Source organism: Ahaetulla prasina, chromosome 11, assembly GCF_028640845.1.
Source record: "Ahaetulla prasina isolate Xishuangbanna chromosome 11, ASM2864084v1, whole genome shotgun sequence".
NCBI lineage: Eukaryota > Metazoa > Chordata > Lepidosauria > Squamata > Colubridae > Ahaetulla > Ahaetulla prasina.
In genome coordinates this window covers 13,851,939-13,874,634 of record NC_080549.1, presented here as the reverse complement: position 1 = coordinate 13,874,634, position 22,696 = coordinate 13,851,939, and the positions used below count along the sequence as shown (strand labels likewise).

Below are 22,696 nucleotides of genomic sequence, written 5' to 3'. Positions count from 1 at the left end.
TTCCGAGGAAGCTCATTCGTTGTTATCTTACCAATTTTACAAGGTTTGTTTGCTTGTTTTTAGAAATTTTGGCTTCCGTCCTCTATTGTGTCCTAACAACTGAAAAGGTGATGGTTTCCCCTCTCCATTGGTGTCCGATTCTAGGGGGTGATGCTCCTCTCAGTTTCTTAGCCAAGGGAGCCAGTATTGTCTGAAGACACTTCTGTGGGCAAGTGGCCAACGTGACTGTATGCCAAAGTGAATGAAATGCTGTTACCTTGCCACTGAAGTGGTACCTATTTATCTGCTCGCATTTGCAAGCTTTCGAACTGCTAAGTGGTCTGGTAGGAACGGGAGCTCACACCATCAAGTGGGTCTCAAACCCGGACTGTGAGCTTTCCAGCTGACAAGCTATTAGAAATTCTGTTTATATATAGCACCACAGAGCAAACAAACAGCACAGTCACCATGTGCTTTACTGCTCAACTATATTAACTGTAACAGGAAACAGGAAACTCTACTTAGAACAAAACAGCATAGAGTATATACCATAGATCCACACTTGTAAACACTGCCATCTACTGGCTGAATACTACTGTAGTTGTTGCATAGAAATACATTCCAACAATGAATTCCAACACAAGCCTTTAACCAAAACCAAAAACAGTGTCTGGATTCAAAGTTTCATGGCTGCACACATTCACGCCTTGTTTCCCCTTCAAACACCACAATACACACAGAATGGAAGAGCTCTATGTTTCATCATACAATTCTTGTGCATGTTGGTTTGTTTTGTATTGCCATGCTGGTCTCCCTGGCATCCACAAATCGTTTGAAGCCAACAGACAGAAGAATGTTTAACGCAGGAGACCTTTTTCTCCATGAGTCATTGGCACCACATGCCATGTCATTAAAAATGTGCACCTTTAATCTTTTTGGTTTTTTCCCCCTCCCCAATACAAAAAGGGAGCCTCTGGGGAGGAAGGAAAATAATCATGAAGATCAGAAGAGACAAAAAGAGGGCCGTTATATCTCTTTTCGCAGCGGTTCTGACAAAATTAGAAAATGCTAACATTTAGAAAATGTTAACATTTTGCATTGCAGGAAATCCTCCTGTATGGTGCGCAATTAACTGCTCAGGAAAGGTGGGTGGGGAAGCAAATAGATGAGAGGGAGGAAATTGCACATTAACTCTTCAACTCTGCCATTGCTGAATTTTCTTTTCTTTCTTTCTTTTTTCCCCTCCAAAAGGCCAATTGAGTTTTGGAATGTCTAGCATTGCTAAGAGGGCGTGATCCATCCCGAGGGATCAAAGACGAGATGCTGGAGTGTCTCCTTAATATTAAAACCCTTTCCTGCTGCATCCTTTGCTCTTTCTTCTTTGAAGCCTGGCTGGATGGAAGCTCACTAAAACTGGGTGGAGGGTGGGGGGAGAGAATGCATTTTCTTCAGCTGTGCTAGAAGGGGCAATTGACGGAGCTTAAGACTTGCAAATGAAGTGGAAAACTGCAACCCCGAAGGGAGAATTCTGAAGCTTCCCAATTGAAAAGGAAATTGCAAATCCCATTTGACGTGACCATTACGAGGTTCCGGGTCTAACCAGAGGCATCTGGTGTGGGAGGAGGAAAGGGGGAAAGGAAGAGATCGGTGTGGAGAAAGAAAGGATATCTCTCTGAATGCCTGCGTTTAAGAGTGAAAAAGCTGAAGTGCAGGAATTGCTGAGTGTAGTAGAATGAAAGAACAACCCTGCTGGATATTTTAGCAGGCAGCCTGTTAAGATCCGTGCAGCAACTAGGATTGGGGTTCTATTCTATCCGTATCTCAAGAAGGGGGGGCACAATGGCTCAGCAGTTAAAGACGCTGAGCTTGTCAGCTGAAAAGCTTACACAGTCCGGGTTCGAGACCCACAGGATGGCGTGAGCTCCCATTCCTGCCTCACCTCCTGCCCATCTAGCAGCTCAAAAGCATGCAAATGCGAGTAGATCAATAGGTACCACTTTGGTGGGAAAGTAACAGCGTTCATTGCACTTTGGGAACATAGTCATGCTTGCTGCCTGAACAAGTAGTGGGTTGCAAATCCCGTCGCTACCAATTCACTCGTGGGTGTGCGCGCGCACGTGTGACACTTCTGCGCATGCAATCTGGGGTGAATCGGTAGCAACCCACTGCTGCACCTGACCATAGAAAGGGACTTCGGACAACACTGGCTTTCTTGCCCCACACCCCCACAAAAAAAGATGAGCATCTCCCTCTAGAGTTGGACTGGACAGGGGAGACCTTTACCTTCTCTCAAACCCCTAAATGTCTTAGGCCAACGATGTTGGGTTCACGTGCCAAAAATTTGGATAAATGCTTATCTCTGCAAGCATGTTACCGCCTATCTCGGGCAAAAAGAGAAACAATTCATAGCAAAGAGTGATACATTCAAGCATTCAATTTCTTATTTAATGCATTCATATTTACATAATTGTAAATACGTTTTTGAAATGCCTTTTGAAGGAAGTCTGCAGGTTGCAGAAAGCCTGGAAACTTTGGGAAATGCTCTTTCTTGGTCTTGCAGCCTCCAGAAAGAGCAGGAAAGCGTTGCCCCAAATTTTGGAGATTCCAGATGCCACATAAGAGCAGAGCTCTCTTCAGAGGTGGGTTTCAGCAGGTTATGACAGGTTCTGTATCCTTCCCCTGCCACACTCACCAAGCCACACCCCCCCAAGCCAAACCATGCCCACCAAGCCACACCCACAGAACCAGTAGTAAAAGTTTTTGAATTTCTCCATTCCTTCCCCACTCTGGAGCCAGCCAGAGGTGGCATTTGCCAGTTCTCCAAACTACTCAAAATTCCCACTATCGGTTCTCCAGAACCTGTCAGAACCTGCTGGATTTCACCCCTGATACTGCCCCCCAATAATCCGGGTCCTCGTGTAACGTCTATTGATGCCAGAGTTCTTGTGAACCTCCCCACAACTCAAATAATAATTTGAAAGATCCTAAATCCTACAATGCCCCCAAAGTGAATGCAGTATCTCACAGTACTTTGACTTTCTTGTGTGAGGTCTTTGGGTGAAATTACTGAAATCTAGGAATCCTGAAAGATTTGGGGCAATTGGAGTGGGGGTTTGCTCTCTTCTGCCCTCTGCAGTTAGCCTAAGACAGGGGTCTGCAACCTTGGACTAGAAGACCTCCAAGGTCCCTTCTGTTATTCTATTCTATTCTATTCTATTCTATTCTATTCTATTCTATTCTATTCTATTCTGTATTCTGTATTCTATTCTATTCTATTCTATTCTATTCTATTCTATTCTATTCTATTCTATTCTGTATTCTGTATTCTGTATTCTATTCTATTCTATTCTATTCTATTCTATTCTATTCTATTCTGTATTCTGTATTCTATTCTATTCTATTCTATTCTATTCTATTCTATTCTATTCTATTCTATTCTATTCTAACTAAATAGCTCATCTTCATAAATACGTAAAGTTGCACAACTGTTACATAGTTTGTTACCCAGTTCAGTTTTTATCTACTCAGATCAGCTTCTGTCGAACAGCTCCAGGTCCAAGGGTTGATCCTAAGGGATTAGTTTATGTCCCCCTTCGCCTCCCTCCGAGCGATGGCTTAATTAGCCGGCACTATCACCTCTGGCAGCAAAATAGCGAGCATCTGCCAAGTGTCTCTGTTATCTCCCTTGACGCCGATGAGTCACCCAGGAACAAAACAGTACTTCAGCTCTTAGTTAAGCAGTTAATTTGCCTGCTACAAAGAGGCACAGCAGCTCTGGCTGCCTTTATATCCTGTAGGGTGTGGCTCCATGACTCAGCACTTCCTAGGCCTGCCACACCCCTGCTTCTGTTGTTCCCTCCTCTCCTGCCTACGAAACCTAGGGTCCAGCCAGGCCTGATTGCCATCAGCTGGGTCTGAAGGTGTGGCCTGGGGGGTGGAAGAGTCAGGGGACGGAGGCCTCATTATCTCCTCCACCTGGCCTGCCTCTGGCTCCTGGAGCTGAGCCAGGGAAGCCGGTGCTCCCGGGGTAAGTCCTGACAGCCCTTCCCCCTCACTTTCCAAGTCACTTTCTGGCAGAAGGCCCAGCTCAGGGGGCGCAGACAGATTAAAACACAGGGCATGGCAATGTTGCTTCAGCTCAGGGAGGAAAGGTGCCTGCAGAGCGGTGTGTGCTTCTGTCCGTCTGGGTTAGCGAAGGAGCACACAAAGGAATCAATCTATCTTGCCCCACCAAACGAATGAATTGCAAGCAGCCTGAGAGCCGAAGTGATGCCTGCTTTGATCTAAGAGTCTCAGCCGAGAGATGAACCTCAATTACCAATAATAATGTTAGGACAGACAAGGCAACTTCAAGGCAAATATAGCTCTTCAACTTCAAAAGGAGCAGGCTGTAAAAAAAAAAAAAAAAAGCAACATCCACCCTAAGCATGACAAGTTGGCAGGTTCAGGGCTTTGCAAATCTGCAGTTAAATCCTAGCGACGTCTGTGGTTAAACTCTAGGATACTCTCGAAGGGCAAAATTAATAATAATAATAATAATAATAATAACAATAATAATAATAATAATAATAATAATAATAATAATAATAATAAAAAAAGTGCAGCAAGGCAGTGGCCCAGGCAGGCAGGCAGCTGTCCTCATCACTGCTTGATGGCATCGTAAACTCGGAAGGAAGGTGAAGGTTTTCTGAAGAAGAGGGCAAAATCCATAGCTGTGTTTCTTTTACCGTTTTCATTTTCAACGTTAGAAACGGGCCTTGCTCGAGCCTTTCTCTGTGAATCCAGCTCTGGCTACCATCTGTTAATGTCTGTGCAGAATGACTGCAGAGGGGAGAAGCAGCAGCCTTTGGTACAGGTTAGCTTCAAGAAATTGTATGGATGGGTTGTTTTTTTTTATTTTCATGCTGTAATTAAAACCACAAAGATGCAGAAATCGCAATCCAACAGATGGAAATAGAATTCCCTCAAAGGCTGACCCAATTTCACTATTTCATCAAAAAACCATTTTCCTCCTGGCATTTTCAGGCATTGCCTCTTCTTGCTTCCTTTGGACTGTTGGTCTGTCTGTCAGTCATCTCTCTCTTTCTCTCTCTTTATCTGTCATCTGTCATTATCTATCTATCTATCTGTCTTTCTGTCTGTCTGTCATCTACTGTATTTCATCTATCATTATCTATCTCTGTCTATCTATCTATCTATCTGTCATCTCTGTCTCTCTCTCTGTCTGTCTCTGTCTGTCTGTCTCTCTCTGTCTCTCTCTCTCTCTCTCTATATATATATATATATATATATATAATCTATATTATATATATATTATAATATATATATTATCTATATATAATCTATTTCATCTATCTATCTATCTATCTATCTATCTATCTATCTATCTATCTATCTATCTATCTATCTATCTATCTATCTAAAAACTGACACAAGGAAGACTTAGTCCAATCCAGATAAAATTTTCAATGACTTAGGTTTTTCCAAAAATTGTTTTGGACTGGACTACTTTTCCTTGTGTTGGTTTTAATTAGCACAGCATTCTTGCCAATTGATCTCTATATACACCAAAGGAATTACAATGAGTTGGCCATTGAGTAGGGGGAGGGAGGGATGAATGGATGGATGGATAAATAGATGGATGGATGGATGAAAGGATGGATGGATGATTTGAAAGGGAGAAAGAGCAGAACACCCAAAATACCAGATTAGCCTGGACAAGACCTAAAATCCTGAACATCAAAGGGCAGGATAGATTTAAGGGATTGTGCCTGGTGTCAGTTGGACCAATTAGACCTAGGAGATAGTTCCACAGTTGGCGACTCAATCCCAAGGAGTGCCTTTTCCTGCCTGAACAGCCTTGGCCTCAGGCCAATCTGAGTAGGCCAAGGTCCTTTTAATCCTGGCTGAGGAAAAGACATCCTTTGGAAGGGATGCCATCCTTCAAGAGCCAATGTCCCTCAACGTCATTGATGAACAGAGTCATTCCAGGGAGTGAGGTCTTCCTTCTAGAACAGGGGTCTCCAACCTTGGCAACTTGGAGACTTGTGGACTTCAACTCCAAGAATACCTCAGCCAGCTTTGCTCAGCCCAGACGTTAACCTAATTGAAAATCTATGGAGCCGACTAAAGAAACTTGTTAGTCAGAAGCGATCCAGCAATAAAACCCAGTTAATAGAAGCAATCCTTCAACCTTGGTTTCACATTGTAATAACAGCTGCAGAACTAAAAGACTTGGTTCACTCCATGGGAAGGCATTATAAGGCCTTAATTCATGCTCAAGGTTACCCACCTAAGTATTAACTGACATGGTGATAATTTTTGTATATCTCATTTTTTTCTACATGTTCCCTTTTCTTCTTTATACTGTAACTGCTATTCTAACAGCAGATCCTTCATAAAAGTGATTGCATTACGTTCTTGATGAAATTGTCTTTCCATTGATATATAATTTTATGATACTATTCCAAAAAAAAAAAAAAGTGATATTATCAGCTAGTTTTAGAAAATGCATTTTTCCCAAAAGGTTTCCACAATTTTGGCCACTATTGTATATTAGCCTACAGGATCCTTTTGTAGAGGGGGCTTCACAGAACATCTGGGGGACCAAAGAGCCATCCTTCGTTCTTTTTTGAAAATCTACACCCAAACACTATCCCCCAAATTACATTTTTAAAAAAACATCAAACTCTGGTTTTTTATTTTTTTATTTTCTTATACACATATTATAGATGTACATTTTCTTATTCATAGATAATCATACATATTCTCTCTAAGGAAAGGAAAAAAATAAAACATTTTAATTGCATTCGGAGTTGCTCTTCTACCCTTTCTTTCCCTCTGTTATACAACAAACCTTCTTCTTCTCTTTTCATTGCCTCCTTCTTCTCCTTTCCTACCTTCATCCTCCTTTCCTTCCTCATACCTACTTCCCTTTCCTCTCCCCCACTCCTCTTCTCTTTCCCTCCTTTCTCACCTTCTCTCCTACTCTTATCCCCTGACTTATCCGCCCCTCCTTCTCCTGCCCTCCATCCCTCTCTCTCCTTCACCTCCTCTATCTTACCTTCTATTCCTCTGTTCTTTCTTTCTTCTTTGTTGTATGATAGTTCCCTTGTTTGCTATCCGAGCAACTCCAATCTTCTAATAATATATAAATATAAATAATGTAAGCATCAAACTCTTGATGATTTAAAGTCCTCTCTGGGGTCACTTCCGCTCCTTTCTTTGATCCCCCTCGACCAAATCAAGTCTCCCGAGGACGAAAGATCTTTTCAGAAACGCAGCTAAAAGCCAACACGCAGTTTGAGCGAAAGACTTTTTTCCTTTACAGAAGAAGTTGGGGAGGAAAGTGCACCTTTGATCCCCTTTCATCTGCCTTTCCTTTTGATCAGGAAGTAAAAGGAACGTACCACTTTCACTGGCCTTTCATAGGCCAAGACCCCTGGATCTATGAAGCTGACGCTTTCCCCCAAATGCAAGATTAAACTTGCGGAAGGAGTCTGAAAGCAGAAGGTGAAATGGGGTGAAAAAGGCAATCAGTTGGAGAACGGAGACACCGAGAGAGGTCAGACGAGCAAATGGGCCATTCTTTCAAAGGGAGGAAACAAGGTGGAAATTTAGCCACTTATCTGAAATAGTATAGGGTTTTTTTCCTGCTTGAGCAGGAGTCTGGACTAGAAGACCTCCAAGGTCCCATTCTATTCTATTCTATTCTATTCTATTCTATTCTATTCTATTCTATTCTATTCTACTCTACTCTACTCTACTCTACTCTACTCTACTCCACTCCACTGCACTCCACTCCACTCCCACTCCACTCCACCCCACTCCACCCCTTCCCTTCCCTTCCACTCCACTCCACTCCACTCCACTCCACCCCTTCCCTTCCCTTCCCTTCCCTTCCCTTCCCTTCCATTCCATTCCATTCTATTCTATTCACCAAGGGGAAATTCAACCTAAGAAGAATTTTTTCTGACAGTGAAAACAATTACCAATGGAACAGGAGTTGCCTTCAGAAGTTGTGGATGCTCCATCATTGAAGGCTTTCACAAAGAGACCATATAACCATTTGTCCGGAATGATAAGGATTTTAACAGATTAACAAAGTTTGGAAGGGACCTTATAGGTCATCTAGTCCAATCCCCCACCTAAGCAGGAGAACCTACAACATTTCTGGCAGATGGCAGTCCAGTCTCTTCTTGAAAGCCTCCAGGGATGAAGCTCCCACAACTTCTTAGCTGGCTAAGGAATTCTGGGAGTTGAAGTCCACAAATCTTCAAGTTGCCAAGGTGGGAGACCCCTGATCCAGGGCATGTAAACCAGAGGTGGGTTTCAGCAGGTTCTGACCAGTTCTGGAGAACCGGTAGCGGAAATTTAGAGTAGTTCGGAGAACCGGTAGTAAAAGTTCTGACCGGCCCCGCCCCCATCTATTCTCTGCCTTCCGAGTCCCAGCTGATCGGGAGGAAATGGGGATTTTGCAGTAACCTTCCCCTGGAGTGAGTGGGGGGGGGAATTGAGATTTTACAGTATCCTTCCCCTGGAGTGGGGAGGGAATGGAGATTTTAGTATCCTTCCCCTACCACGCCCACCACACCATGTCACGCCCACCAAGCCACATCCACAGAACCGATAGTAAAAAAAAATTGAAACCCACCACTGATATAAACATTTGGAGTAACATTTCAGGTGGCAGCAACTGCTTTATTCAGCCAATCTAGTTAAATGAAATGGCCTTTGGCAAGAACAGCACAACTTTTCAACTAAATTGAGTTCTCTGAATATGGTACCAGCAGGTTGGGCACAGCAGGGCTCCCCTGGGCATTTCTATCAAACATGTTACTGTAATGGCACACGGTCATCTTCTAGTCAATAGGCTCCAGGGGACAATATATTCTTCGGTGAACTTTAAATGCTATGCCTCTTCCTGACACTTCGGGCTGGGGGCTGCTGATGGTTTTTCATTAATTTAGCTTTACAGCCTCCGCTCTGGCCAGCTCAGGGCGCACACGGTGCCCTTTTAGTGGCTGAGAAGTGGGCGGCCAACGGGTGGGTGGAAGAGAACGAGATCAATCTGCCTTTCACAATGAGCTGTGTTTGAAAATAAAATTGCTGCAAACAAAGATCAAATCCTTTCGCCAGCAGAGAGATCAGCAGAGAGGGCATCTGCAGAAGAAAGGGTTGGATAGTGCTGGTTCAATCGATGGGGTATTTTCTCCCAAGGCAGCAACATCAGCAGAAGTGGAAGGGGAAATCGTTAGCTGGAATCCATATTGCATGTCCGTTCTCAGCATCCCAAGTCCACCCAGAATACTGAACCTAGAGATGAAATACTGCCAATGTGATAAGGATGAGGATGATAATGAAGGAGGAGGAGGAGGAGGGGGGAAGGACAAGGAGGAGGAGGAGGAGGAGGAGGAGGAGGAGGAGGAGGAGGAGGAGGAGGAGGAAGAAGAAGAAGAAGAAGAAGAAGAAGAAGAAGAAGAAGAAGAAGAAGAAGAAGAAGAAGAAGAAGAAGAGAAGGAGAAGAGGAGGAGGAGAAGGAGAAGAAGAAGGAGAAGGAGAAGAGGAAGAGAAGGAGAAGATGAGGAGGAGGAAGAGATGAGAAGGAGAAGAAGAAGGAGAAGGAGAAGGAGGAGGAGAAGGAGGAGGAGAAGGAGAAGAAGAAGAAGAAGAAGAAGAAGAAGAAGAAGAAGAAGAAGAAGAAGAAGAAGAAGAAGAAGAAGAAGAAGAAGAAGAAGAAGAAGAAGAAGAAGGAGAAGGAGGAGGAAGAGAAGGAGAAGATGAGGAGGAGGAGAGAGGAGGAGGAAGAGATGAGAAGGAGAGAAGGAGAAGGAGAAGGAGAAGGAGGAGAAGGAGGAGGAGAGGAGGAGGAGGAAGAAGAAGAAGAAGAAGAAGAAGAAGAAGAAGAAGAAGAAGAAGAAGAAGAAGAAGAAGAAGAAGAAGAAGAAGAAGAAGAAGAAGAAGAAGAAGAAGAGAAGGAGAAGATGAGGAGGAGGAAGAGATGAGAAGGAGAAGAAGAAGGAGAAGGAGAAGAGGAAGAGAAGGAGAAGATGAGGAGGAGGAAGAGATGAGAAGGAGAAGAAGAAGGAGAAGGAGAAGGAGAAGGAGAAGGAGAAGGAGGAGGAGAAGGAGAAGAAGAAGAAGAAGAAGAAGAAGAAGAAGAAGAAGAAGAAGAAGAAGAAGAAGAAGAAGAAGAAGAAGAAGAAGAAGAAGAAGAAGAAGAAGAAGAAGAAGAAGAAGAAGAAGAAGAATCATCTATTCAATCATGTCCAACCCTTGATAATTCTCTGGGCCAGGTCTCTCCAAATCTTCTGACCTTGCACTGTTTCTCTGAATTGTTCTATACCCTGGCTGGTGTCAGTTTTGATGGTATCCAGCCACCATGTTCTTTAACAGCCTAGTTTCCTTTTACCACTAACTCTTCCAAACATAATTGCTTCTTCCAGTGAATTTCCCTGCATGACATGGCCAAAGTAAGGGATACACACAAGTTTCGTGATTTTGCCTTCTAGAGACACATCTGGAGTTATGGGCTCTAGTACTTGCTTGTTGGTCACCTTTGCAGTCCAAGGAATATGCAGGAGACTTCTCCAGCAGCACGAGTTCAAACAAGTCAATTTTCTGCCTGTCTTGTTTTTTTCTAAGGTTCAGACAGCCGATGTAATCAGCTCATTCACCTCGATTTTAATTCTTCAATCAAGGCTCTTTCTGACTTCAACATTCACCTTCTTCCTTGCTGTTCCTCCTTCTGCTCTTTGGTGGACATTTGTCCATTGAAGAGAACAAGGCTTTGTGCAGATTAGTGCCCCTGGCTGGGTGCAGGGGGATTTTCCATACCACACCTACCCACCCTGTGTATTTAATCGTTTTGATCCTTTCTGAATTTTAAGTTGCCATCTAACCATGAAAAATGGGGTTCATAGACCCTGAGGATTGGCTCCAGCAGAAGTCTGAAAACTTGGAAGACACAACCTCGAATCAAAGGCACGAATCAAGAAGAGGGCCATGAAAATATTTACAGATCCCTCGCATCCTGGACATAAACTGTTTCAACTCCTACCCTCAAACGACGCTATAGAGCACTGCACACCAGAACAACTAGACACAAGAACAGTTTTTCCCCGAAGGCCATCACTCTGCTAAACAAATAATTCCATCAACACTGTCAAACTATTTACTGAATCTGCACTACTATTAATCTTCTCATAGTTCCCATCACCAATCTCTTTCCATTTATGACTGTATGACTATAACTTGTTGCTGGCAATCCTTATGATTTATATTGATATATTGACCATCAATTGTGTTGTAAATGTTGTACCTTGATGAATGTATCTTTTCTTTTATGTACACTGAGAGCATATGCACCAAGACAAATTCCTTGTGTGTCCAATCACACTTGGCCAATAAAAAATTCTATTCTATTCTATTCTATTCTGGTCCCAGTGACCGACTCAGATTGGAGCCTGCAACATTATCCTGGGATGCATATATTTGATTTCGTTCACGACAAATTAAAGCATCTCTAAGTGAACCAGGGCTGGAGCGGAATTGTATGAGAGAAATGAGGGCGGTATGCAGGTAGATGGCAGAGGAGGTGCAGCCCCTCTGAGAAATAAAGCTGAACAGCATATTGAATCGGTTTTCCGCTGTCCTAAATCATGATCTCTATTTCCATTATTAAAAAAAGAACGGGCATCTTGTTCGAGAAACCACTTCTTAATTTAGTAACTGAACATCAATAAGCCATTAAGAAGAAACTAATTGCTGTGGCTTCTCCCTGGGCATCGCCTTGGTAAACAAAGCACTGAGATAATTCACTATTAATTGTTCTGCATTTGGAAGCAGCAAGGCAGGATCTTTCTGCCTTGCTGTTCCAATGCACTGAGTGAAATCTCCTGTTGCGGCCTGCCAGCAGTCAGTGGATCTGGCGGCAGATTCGGACAGTGAGGAGGTTGGGGAGGAACATGGGCCAGTCCTGGAGTCTGAGGAAGGCTCTGATGAGGGCTCTACGTCGGAGGCAGAGAGAGGGCCTGGGCCGTATGCCAGCTATCAGCTGCCTTCGGAGTCAGACATCAGTGAGGCAGACAAACAGCTGGAGCCTGTTCCCAGGGTGCACATGCGCAGAGTTGCCAGACGAAGGGAACAGCTGAAGAACAAAGGTCGACTTGGGAGTAAAGCCACAGGTGGACGGTTAATGGCCCCTCCCAGAGGGAATAAAAAAGGAGCGAAAGGGGAGTGGAGTTTGCAGGAGACAATTAGTTCGCTTAATTGGTTCGTGATTCCTTGCCAGGTTTTGAAGAAATCCGCAGCTCTCCAAGCCAGAGAAGGTCTGTGACTGTAAATTTACCCTTGAAAGACTTTGCTGGATGTGAATGAGGCAAATTCACAGTAACTTAATAAAAAGGGGATTTTGTCGGGAAGTCTGTTTCACGCTCTTGGGAAGTCTAGGTCAGAACATCTCCATGATTAGGAGGATTCTGTTCTTCTTGCTTCAGATAAACCGGGCGGTGGGCGGCGAGGCGAGATCAGCATCTGGTTTTCAATGAGTGAAAGGTAAGGATTGTGGGGTGCATAGGAAATTCCAGAGGTGGGCTGAAGGCCCCCTTGAGAGCACTAAATGGAAATGTTTGGTATCCTTGAAGCTCCTAAAGGGTGCCGCACATTTTAAATTCAGTTGGGCTAACAAAACACAACTGCATTTTATTACCCCTAAATACGTAATAATAATATAATAACAACAGAATTGGAAGGGACCTTGGAGGCCTTCTAGTCCAACCCCCTGCCCAGGCAGGAAACCCTACACCATCTCAGACAGATGGTTATCCAACATCTTCTTAAAAATTTCCAGTGTTGGAGCATTCACAACTTCTACAGGCAAGTCGTTCCACTTATTAATTGTTCTAACTATCAGGAAATTTCTCCTTAGTTCTAAGTTGCTTCTCTCCTTGATTAGTTTCCACCCATTGCTTCTTGTCTACCCTCAGGTGCTTTGGAGAACAGCCTGACTCCCTCTTCTTTGTGGCAACCTCTGAGATATTGGAACATTGCTATCATGTCTCCCCTAGTCCTTCTTTTTATTCAACTAGACATACCCAGTTCCTGTAACCGTTCTTCATATGTTTTATCCTCCAGTCCCCTAATCATCTTTGTTGCTCTTCTCTGCATTCTTTCTAGAGTCTCAGCATCTTTTTTACATTTACATTGTGGCGACCAAAACTGAATGCAGTAAGTATGGCCTAACATTGCCTCATACTAAAACTACACGTTGGTAAACCACGCACAATCCCAATGAGCTCAGCTTGGCATGTTGTATGAAAAACCAACCAAAGACTTTCAAAAAATCACATACCTAACACTTCATATATTAACGGCAGCAAGGATCGCTGTCACATATGGATGGAAACAAAACAATGTTCCAGGACAGGAAATAACAATCCAAAAAATCTTAACAGTGTGCAGAAATGGACAAGATGACGCTAGAAATTAAGGAAAGGGAAGAGTCGGAATACTACAAAGTGTGGAATAAATTATACGATTGGTTAGAAAAAAGAAATCAAAATAACAAATTGGAATGTTAACCTAATTAAGTTAAAATTAGGAAGTGTAAACCACTGAATTGTGTTAACCGGATAAGGACGGATTGGTAAATAGACGCCAACGTAAATATAAGCCTGTGGAGGATCGATTGACTAAGAACAGAGAATATATATTTATGTCGATACGGCAAGCCGTAAAATAATATACGATGTAATGTTATGTCTGTTATGTGTTTTTAATGTGTTTTTGTTTTTTGTTGTATTTTTCTTTATTTTGTTTTTAAAAGTTAAACGTTTAATCAAAATTATTTTTTTAAAAAAAATCACTTGGTCAGAGAAGAACATTGTCGTCATCATCATCATCATTAGTTTCCCCCCATGGCTAACTACACACACACACACACACATAGAAATAGACACCATCTGATCTTCCACCCCACCCCATCCAAACCAGAGCACCAAGACACGCTAGCACATACCTCCACCTGCTGACAGATCTGTATCAGTTTGGCCATCTGGTTTTCTAGCTCACTATTGCGCTTAACCAAGTTGGTGAGGTTCATCTCCAGAGTTTGCTGCCGGCACCGAAAGAAAAGGGGAGACAAAGGAAACAAAAACAAACAAAGAATAAATATCAACATGCCAAAGATACGGATAAAGCTAACCGATCGTTTCCTAACCGTTTCAAAGGCAGGGCCATTGCCAGGCGCAAAGAGCCAGGACCACGTGTGAAGCTTCAAAATTACTGATTTATTGCTCAGGTCAAACCTATGTACTGGAATCTTCTCAGGTGAAGAGTTTGCGCCTGGGTAAAACTACAACAGCATCCAAGAAGGGTTGGACTTTGTCCTTTTGTGCAGTGGTGAAATCCAATTTTTTTTACTACTGGTTCTGTGGGCTTGGTGGGCATGGCAGGGGAAGGATACTGCAAAATCCCCATTCCCTCCCCACTCCTGGGAGAAGGATACTGCAAAATCCCCATTCCCTCCCCACTCCTGGGGGAAGGATATTGCAAAATCCCCATTCCCTCCCCACTCCTGGGGGAAGGATATTGCAAAATCCCCATTCCCTCCCCACTCCTGGGGGAAGGATACTGCAAAATCTCCATTCACACCCCAGTCTGGGGCCAGCCAGAGGTGGTATTTGCTGGTTCTCTGAACTGCTCAAAATTTCCGCTATCGGTTCTCCAGAACCTGCTGGATTTCATCCCTGCTCTTATGACTATGTAGAGATTCTAAGCTGATGTCCCATTTGACGCCTCTGCCTAGCTCTGCCATTCTCTCTCCTACATTAGCAAAACCAAGTTAGTCGCTGTTATGGAAACAACATCTTGAATCACTTATTAAGCAACCCAGCAGCTTTTGTGTACATTTGTGTACCTGTCTAGTTTAATGAAAAGAAGGACTAGGGGAGACATGATAGCAGTGTTCCAATATCTCAGGGGCTGCCCCAAAGAAGAGGGAGTCAAACTATTCTGAAAAGCACCCTGAAGGCAGAACAAGAAGCAATGGGTGGAAACTAATCAAGGAGAGAAACAACCTAGAACTAAGGAGAAATTTCCGGATAATTAGAACAATTAATCAGTGGAGCAACTTGCCTCCAGACATTGTGAATGTGCTAACACTGGAAGTTTTTAAGAAGAGGTTGGATATCCATTTGTGTGAAGTAGTGTAGGGTTTCCTGCCAGAGCAGAGGGTTGGACTAGAAGACCTCCAAGGTCCCTTCCATCTGTTATTCTATTCTATTCTATTCTATTCTATTCTATTCTATTCTATTCTATTCTATTCTATTCTATTCTATTCTATTCTATTCTATTCTATTCTATTCTATTCTATTCTATTCTATTCTATTCCATTCTCTATTCCATTCCATTCCATTCCATTCCATTCCATTCCATTCCATTCCATTCTCTATTCTATTCTATTCCATTCCATTCCATTCCATTCCATTCCATTCCATTCCATTCTCTATTCCATTCCATTCCATTCCATTCCATTCCATTCCATTCCATTCCATTCCATTCCATTCTCTATTCTATTCTATTCTATTCTATTCTATTCTATTCTATTCTATTCTATTTCCCTTAAAAGCGTCATCCTCCACCACCATTGGCTGAACTACCATGATGTAACAGCATATTTCCAAATGAGCTCAGTTCAGAGGAAACCAGGTTCAGAAACCTAAACATTTTTTCCCAGACATGAAGGTTCATAACTGGTCTGGGAGGAGACTGAGAGACACACACAGGCTCAAGTAAGATATGGTTGAAGACCTAGGAAACCATCGTGGTTGCAAGTCAAGGAAAAGGGAACCAAGGGGTCAAATGCAAGAATATAAAAATCATAAACGAATTGGAGGGGAAAAAAACCTCAGCATTGCCTGTTCTGATTGACAATATTCCTTCAAGATGAAGGCAGAGTTTTTTCTGGCCCAATCCTAACATACAAGATTCCCTTAACTGGCTCTGCTGGGAACCACTTGGGAATTGCCAGTGCCGGTCTTGCATAAACAAGCTGTAGCCTCCTTGATCGAGAGACCGCAGGGACCAAAAATGCGATAGAGAGTCTGTGTATAAATGCACAATAAGAAAGCAATCCGAAAGGAGGTCATAGCCAAGGGAAAAGAGAGTAGGAGCTGCGATGGTGTTGAGGGAAAGAGGGAGGAAGAAGGGCTGCAAGTAGGAAATAAATAGAGATCTGGCTTGTTTCCAAAACTGGGACAAATCAGACTACGCAACTGTAGCAGAGTGCAGACTCAAGCAGTTGCTAAGGGTCCCCAAAAATGCAGAGAGGGACCCACCCCTCAGCTTTTTTAGTTGTCCCCTGACTCTCTTCAAGCTGGAGAGGCCAGAATTGGAGCTCAATTGAATTGGCAGCTCAGCGGTTCAAATCTCTAGTGCCGTGTAACGGGGTGAGCTCCCGTTACTTGTCCCAGCTTCTGCCAACCTAGCAGTTTCGAAAGCACGTAAAAATGCAAGTAGAAAAAATAGGGACCACCTTTGGTGGGAAGGGAACAGTGTTCCATGCGCCTTTGGCGTTGAGTCATAATAATATAATAATAATAATAATATTTTAATTTGTATACCGCCCTTCTCCCGAAGGACTCAGGGCGGTGCACAGCCAAAATAAAATACAAAGAGAACAATACATATAATATTAAGAACATCCCTTAAAAAACTTATTCAATTGGCCAAAAATTTTTAAAATACAATAACACCCTATAAAAATTTACAAAAATTTAAAACCCATAAAAGCAAATTTAAAATTTAAAATCAAGCCAGTCCAGCTAGACGGAATAAATAGGTTTTAAGTTCGCGGCGAAAGGTCCGAAGGTCGGATAGTTGATGAAGTCCTGGGGGAAGTTCGTTCCACAGGGTAGGAGCCCCCACAGAGAAGGCCCTCTCCCTGGGGGCCGCCAGTCGACATTGTTTGGCTGACGGCACCCTAAGGAGTCCCACTCTGTGAGAACGCACCGGTCGCTGGGAGATAGAAGATGGCAGTAGACGGTCCCGTAAATATCCTGGTCCTAAGCCATGGAGCGCTTTGAAGGTAGTCACCAATACCTTGAAGCGCACCCGGAAGACAACAGGCAGCCAGTGCAGTCTGCGCAGGATGGGTGTTACATGGGAGCTACGTGGAGCTCCCTCTATCACCCGCGGAGCTGCATTCTGGACTAACTGGAGTCTCCGGGTGCTCTTCAACGGGAGCCCCATGTATAGAGCATTGCAATAGTCCAAGCGAGAGGTCACGAGAGCATGAGTGACCGTGCATAAGGCATCCCGGTCCAGGAAGGGGCGCAACTGGCGAATCAGGTGGACCTGATAAAAAGCTCTCCTGGAGACGGTCATCAAATGGTCTTCGAAAGACAACCGTTCATCCAGGAGAACGCCCAAGTTGCGCACCCTTTCCATCGGGGCCAATGACTCGCCCCCAACAGTCAGCCACAGCTGCAGCTGACTGTACCGGGGTGCCGCCCACATGACCACGGAGACGTCTTCAGACAGCGCTGGCTCTTCGGCTTTGAAACGGAGATGAGCACCGCCCCCTAGAGTCGACAACGACTAGCACATATGTGCGAGGGAAACCTTTACCTTTTACCTTAGCTGCGTTTGAAGGATCTGGCAGGGCAGAATGGGTGCTTGTAAGCCTTGCAAATGAACCCCCCCCTCTCAAATTTTTGGAACTCTCCACCAACATGGGCCTTCGTGCGGTTAGCAGAGCGTCTAGGACCATGATGGTGAACCTACGCCATGTGTGCCACAGGTGGCATGCAGAGCCCTTTCTGCAGGCACATCAGCCATCACTCCAGCCCAGCTCCACTGTGCATGAACTGTACCTCCTGCCAGCCAGCTGATCTTTGGGTCTCTGCTGTGTGGGTGTGCGGGGGGCATGCAGGGGACGTGCGGATGGATGCGCCTGGGGCAGGGTGCATGCACTGGGGGGGTGCAGGTTGGTGCAGGAGGCTTTAAAGGCCCAAAACAGCACGGGGGAGGGGCTCAATGCCCTGTTTTGGGCCTGGAAAACCTCCTGCACCAACCTGGAAGCCAAAATGGGCACAGTAGGGTGGGGCAGATGCATGGGGGACCATGGGGGGGTGTTTGCATTGCATTTTGGGGGTTCGGGCACATGTGTGTGCATTCGCACACGTGCACACGCACTTTGGTCCCTCAGCACCAGAAAGGTTAACCCTCATTGGTCTAGGAAAACCCGCCGCAGCCAAGCCGCCAACTTGGCCAACTTGCCATGCCAACTCGTCACAGCCAACTCGCTGGGCGATAACGTCCCCCAGGAGAAAAGTTACATAATATTGAAGAAATGGTGGAATAGGGTCATTCAAGACAGGATGCTGAAGGAGGGACAAAACGAAACGCGAACGACAAACGATAAAATGTTTTTATTAAAATGAAGAGGTTGTTTTAAAAAAATGCTTTTAAAAGGCTCTGATGATCCCAGCTGAGTTGCCTGATCATCAGAGGCTTTTCTGTTTTACTTTTAAAAGCATTTTTTCGGCCGAAGAAAAAATGCTTTTAAAAGTAAAAAAAAACAAAACTCTGATAATCGCGCGGCTCAGCTGGGCATGGCAGGTGGGGGCAGGGATTTTTGTTACCGGTTGTCCAAACCACCCGCCACCATTGCTACCGGATTGGGTGATCCGATCCAAACCGAGACCATTTCACCCCTGCTGGTGTTCCTATGTTTAACAACAACAACAACAAAAAAGATTATGTGCACTTCTATTGTTCCAGGAAAGAAAGAAAGGGGAAAAAACCCCCAATAATAATAATAATGGTCTCCCATTTGTTGCTGCAGTAATGGCTCAGCGTTCATGGTTTGCTGCGTCAGTAAATATTCGAACGACAATTTTATTCCTCTCCTCGCCCCCACAAGCGACCGGAGTGTGGACTTTGCATCTCCGCTTTCTCCATTTAGTGTGTATAAAAGAGGAAAATAAATACAGTCTGTGCTACGGCAATCTCACTTTCCGTTTTCACTTTGCTAACTCCATTTATTTCCCCTGTGACCTAGCAAAGCTCGGGCTGCTACAAGCCCCTTCTTTCCTTCTCTCTCTCTCTCTTTTTTTTTTACTTGATGTATTATTAAAGGGTAATGTGATATCACAAAGATGCCAGTTGATCCAAAGTTGTTTAGAACAGTTTTGTCATAAGTTCCCTTTGACCACCCAATGTTTTGAATGTCGGCTTTATAACTGCTCTCATTCCTATAAAAGCACTTTAGTCTGTCTGTGCATGCATGTGTTTGTGTGTGGCTGCATATATATTTGTGTGTTTCTGGTCTTGATGAACATATCTTTTCTTTTATGTACACTGAGAGCATCTGCACCAAGACAAATTCCTTGTGTGTCCAATCACACTTGGCCAATAAAAATTCTATTCTATTCTATTCTATTCTATTCTATTCTATTCTATTCTATTCTATTCTACTCTACTCTACTCTACTCTACTCTACTCTACTCTACTCTACTCTATTCTGTATGTGCATATATATTTGTGTGTTTGTGATCTTGATGAAAATATCTTTTCTTTTATGTACACTGAGAGCATCTGCACAAAGACAAATTCCTTGTGTGTCCAATCACACTTGGCCAATAACAATTCTATTCTATTCTATTCTATTCTATTCTATTCTATTCTATTCTACTCTGTATGTGCATATATATTTGTGTGTTTGTGTGTGTATCTATATCTATTTAGTTTAAAAGCTAAAGCACTGTAGTTTGTATGTGTGTGCATGCATGTGTTTGTGTGTGTGTGTGCATATCTTTTTTTAAGTTTGTGTGTGTGCATGCATATATTTATGTGTTTGTGTGTGTAAAGGTAAAGATTCCCCCACACATGCATGCTAATCGTTCCTGACTCTAGGGGGTGGTGTTCATCTCTGTTTCAAAGCTGAAGAGCCAGCACTGTCCGAAAATGCCTCCATGGTCATGTGGCCGCCATGACTCAACACCAAAGGCGCACAGAACGCTGTTACCTTCCCACCAAAGGTGGTTCCTATTTTTCTACTTGCATATTTTATGTGCTTTCGAACTGCTAGGTTGGCAGAAGCTGGGACAAGTAACGGGAGCTCACCCCGTTACACAGCAGCACTAGAGATTGGCGTGTGTATATGTGTGTATATGTATATCTATAGCTATATTTGTGTGTTTGTGTGTGTATCTATTGTATTGTATACCAATACAATAAAAGCATACAAAGCAAAAAGAGAGAAAAAGGCAACGAAAACATACAATTACACCTCCCATCTGTCTTTTCATCAAATCATTACCATTTCCTTCTGGCCTAAAATTTTAAAATTTTAGCTGATTTTATGGGCTTTTAATTTTTATTAGTTTTTTTAGGGTTTTGAAATGTATTTTAATAGTTGGGCCAAATTTAAATAAGTTTTTTAGCTATTGCTTTTAATTTGTATAGTACGTGTCTTGATTGTTGTTTTATTTGGCTGTTAACCGCCCTGAGTCCTTCGGGAGAAGGGCGGTATACAAATTAAATAATAATAATAATAATAATAATAATAATAATAATAATAATAATAATAATAATAATAATAATAATAATAATAATAATAATAATCCTTCTCACCTTTCCTACTACCTGCTCCTATTGGTACCTTATCACCTGTTGGCTGTATCTTATGATTATTATCGTATCTTATGATTTATCATTTTGTTGTTTGTATGTACACTGACAGCTTATCAAGAATCAAGAAGTGAAAATATTTGCAGATCACTCGCATCCTGGACATAAACTGTTTCAACTCCTACCCTCAAAACGACGCTATAGAGCACTGCACACCAGAACAACTAGACACAAGAACAGTTTTTTCCCGAAGGCCATCACTCTGCTAAACAAATAATTCCATCAACACTGTCAGACTATTTACTGAATCTGCACTACTATTAATCGTTTCATAGTTCCCATCACCAATCTCTTTCCATTTATGACTGTATGACTATAACTTGTTGCTGGCAATCCTTATGATTTATATTGATATATTGACCATCAATTGTGTTGTAAATGTTGTACCTTGATGAACGTATCTTTTCTTTTATGTACACTGAGAGCATATGCACCAAGACAAATTCCTTGTGTGTCCAATCACACTTGGCCAATAAAATTCTATTCTATTCTATTCTTATGCACTGGACACACTATATTGGCCAATATAGAATATTCTATTCTACATTCTATTCTCTTTTACAATCTAACCTTCCACCGTAGATATTTCGTTGCTTTCCCAATTCTCTTAGATACTTTTGATTCCTGCTTGGGGACACCTTGCTCTCCATTCACCTCTTCTAGGACGTGCAACAAAAGGGAAAATCTGACCTGTGTTTCTATTTATGAATTTATTCAACTGCATCCTGCCTTTATTGTGCATATAAATAACTCAAGGCGGTGAACATACCTAATATTCCTTTCTCCTATTTTCCCGACAATAATAACCCTGTGAAGTGAGGTGAGCTGAGGGAGAGGAACTGGCCAAAATCACTTAGCTGGCTTTCATGCCTATGGCAGGATTAGAACTCACAGTCTCCTGGTGATTGGCCCAAAGTCACCCAGTTGGCTTTCATGACTAAGGCAGGACTAGAACTCACTATCTCCTAGTGATTGGTTCAAAGTCACCCAGTTGCCTTTCATGCCTAAGGCAGGACTAGAACTCACTATCTCCTAGTGATTGGCTCAAAGTCACCCAGTTGCCTTTCATGCCTAAGGCAGGACTAGAACTCACTGTCTCCTGATAATTGGCCCAAAGTCACCCAGTTGGCTTTCATGCGTAAAGTGAGACTACAACTCACCATCTCCTAATGATGGTGAGTTGACCAACTGGCTTTCATATCTAAGGCAGGATTAGAACTCTCAGTCTCCTGGTTTCTGGCCTAATACCTTAACTACTAGACCAAAGTGGTTAATGGTTAAGTCATATGCAAAAAAACCAAGCATATTTCCCAATTTTTGAAGGAACATTTGGCTTCATGCACGCCCACACACACATACACACGCACACCCTCACACACACCAATATCAGGAAGGTGCAGAGGCATGGAGAAGCCAATTGTCCCACAACCTCACCTATGCATCATCATCTGAAAGACACTCAAATAGGATCCGGAAATCTGATTCAAAGTCTGTGCAAGTAGGAGGACCTCAAGATCTTCATTGGCAGGGGAAGAACAATAGCGTAATTTAACAAGTGCAAACCCAGTGCAAACAAATGCCAGGACCTTGTTTGCCAAGCTTCAGTCCCAAATTTAGATTGCAAGGAAACAGGAAAGATGCTAGCACACAATGGCATCATTATCTCTTTATTGCTTGCTGCAATCAACTCAAATTGTCATCGTCCCCTTTCTCTGCTCAACTCTTTCCTGTCTCCCAAGTCCCGTGTAATGTAGTTCCATAAATGAAAGTCGGCTGTAAGTCATGCCTCGACTGTTGATTGTTAAGATGCCTTAGATCAGTGCTTCTCAACTTTGGCCACGTTAAGACCTTCCCAGCCAGCTTTCAACAAGCAAAAGTCAATGGGGGAAGTTGGATTCATTGAACAACCACGTGATTCACTCAATAACTGCAATGATTCGCTGAACACCTGTGACAAAAAAGGTCATAAAATCACGAACGGCTCACTCAACAATCACCTTGCTAGCTGCAGAAATTTTAGTCA

General features: G+C 43.1%; 1 protein-coding gene across 4 annotated transcripts in view; it reads right to left on the bottom strand.

Moving 5' to 3' along the window:
- The window catches only part of MID2 (midline 2), a 231,955-nt gene that overhangs the window by 65,744 nt on the left and 143,515 nt on the right, over window positions 1-22,696 (bottom strand). For all 4 annotated transcript variants that reach the window (XM_058196559.1, XM_058196562.1, XM_058196560.1 and 1 more), the window contains exon 3: window positions 13,997-14,092. In XM_058196559.1, coding sequence (XP_058052542.1) covers window positions 13,997-14,092 — 96 coding nt within the window. The remainder of the gene's footprint in view (window positions 1-13,996; window positions 14,093-22,696) is intronic.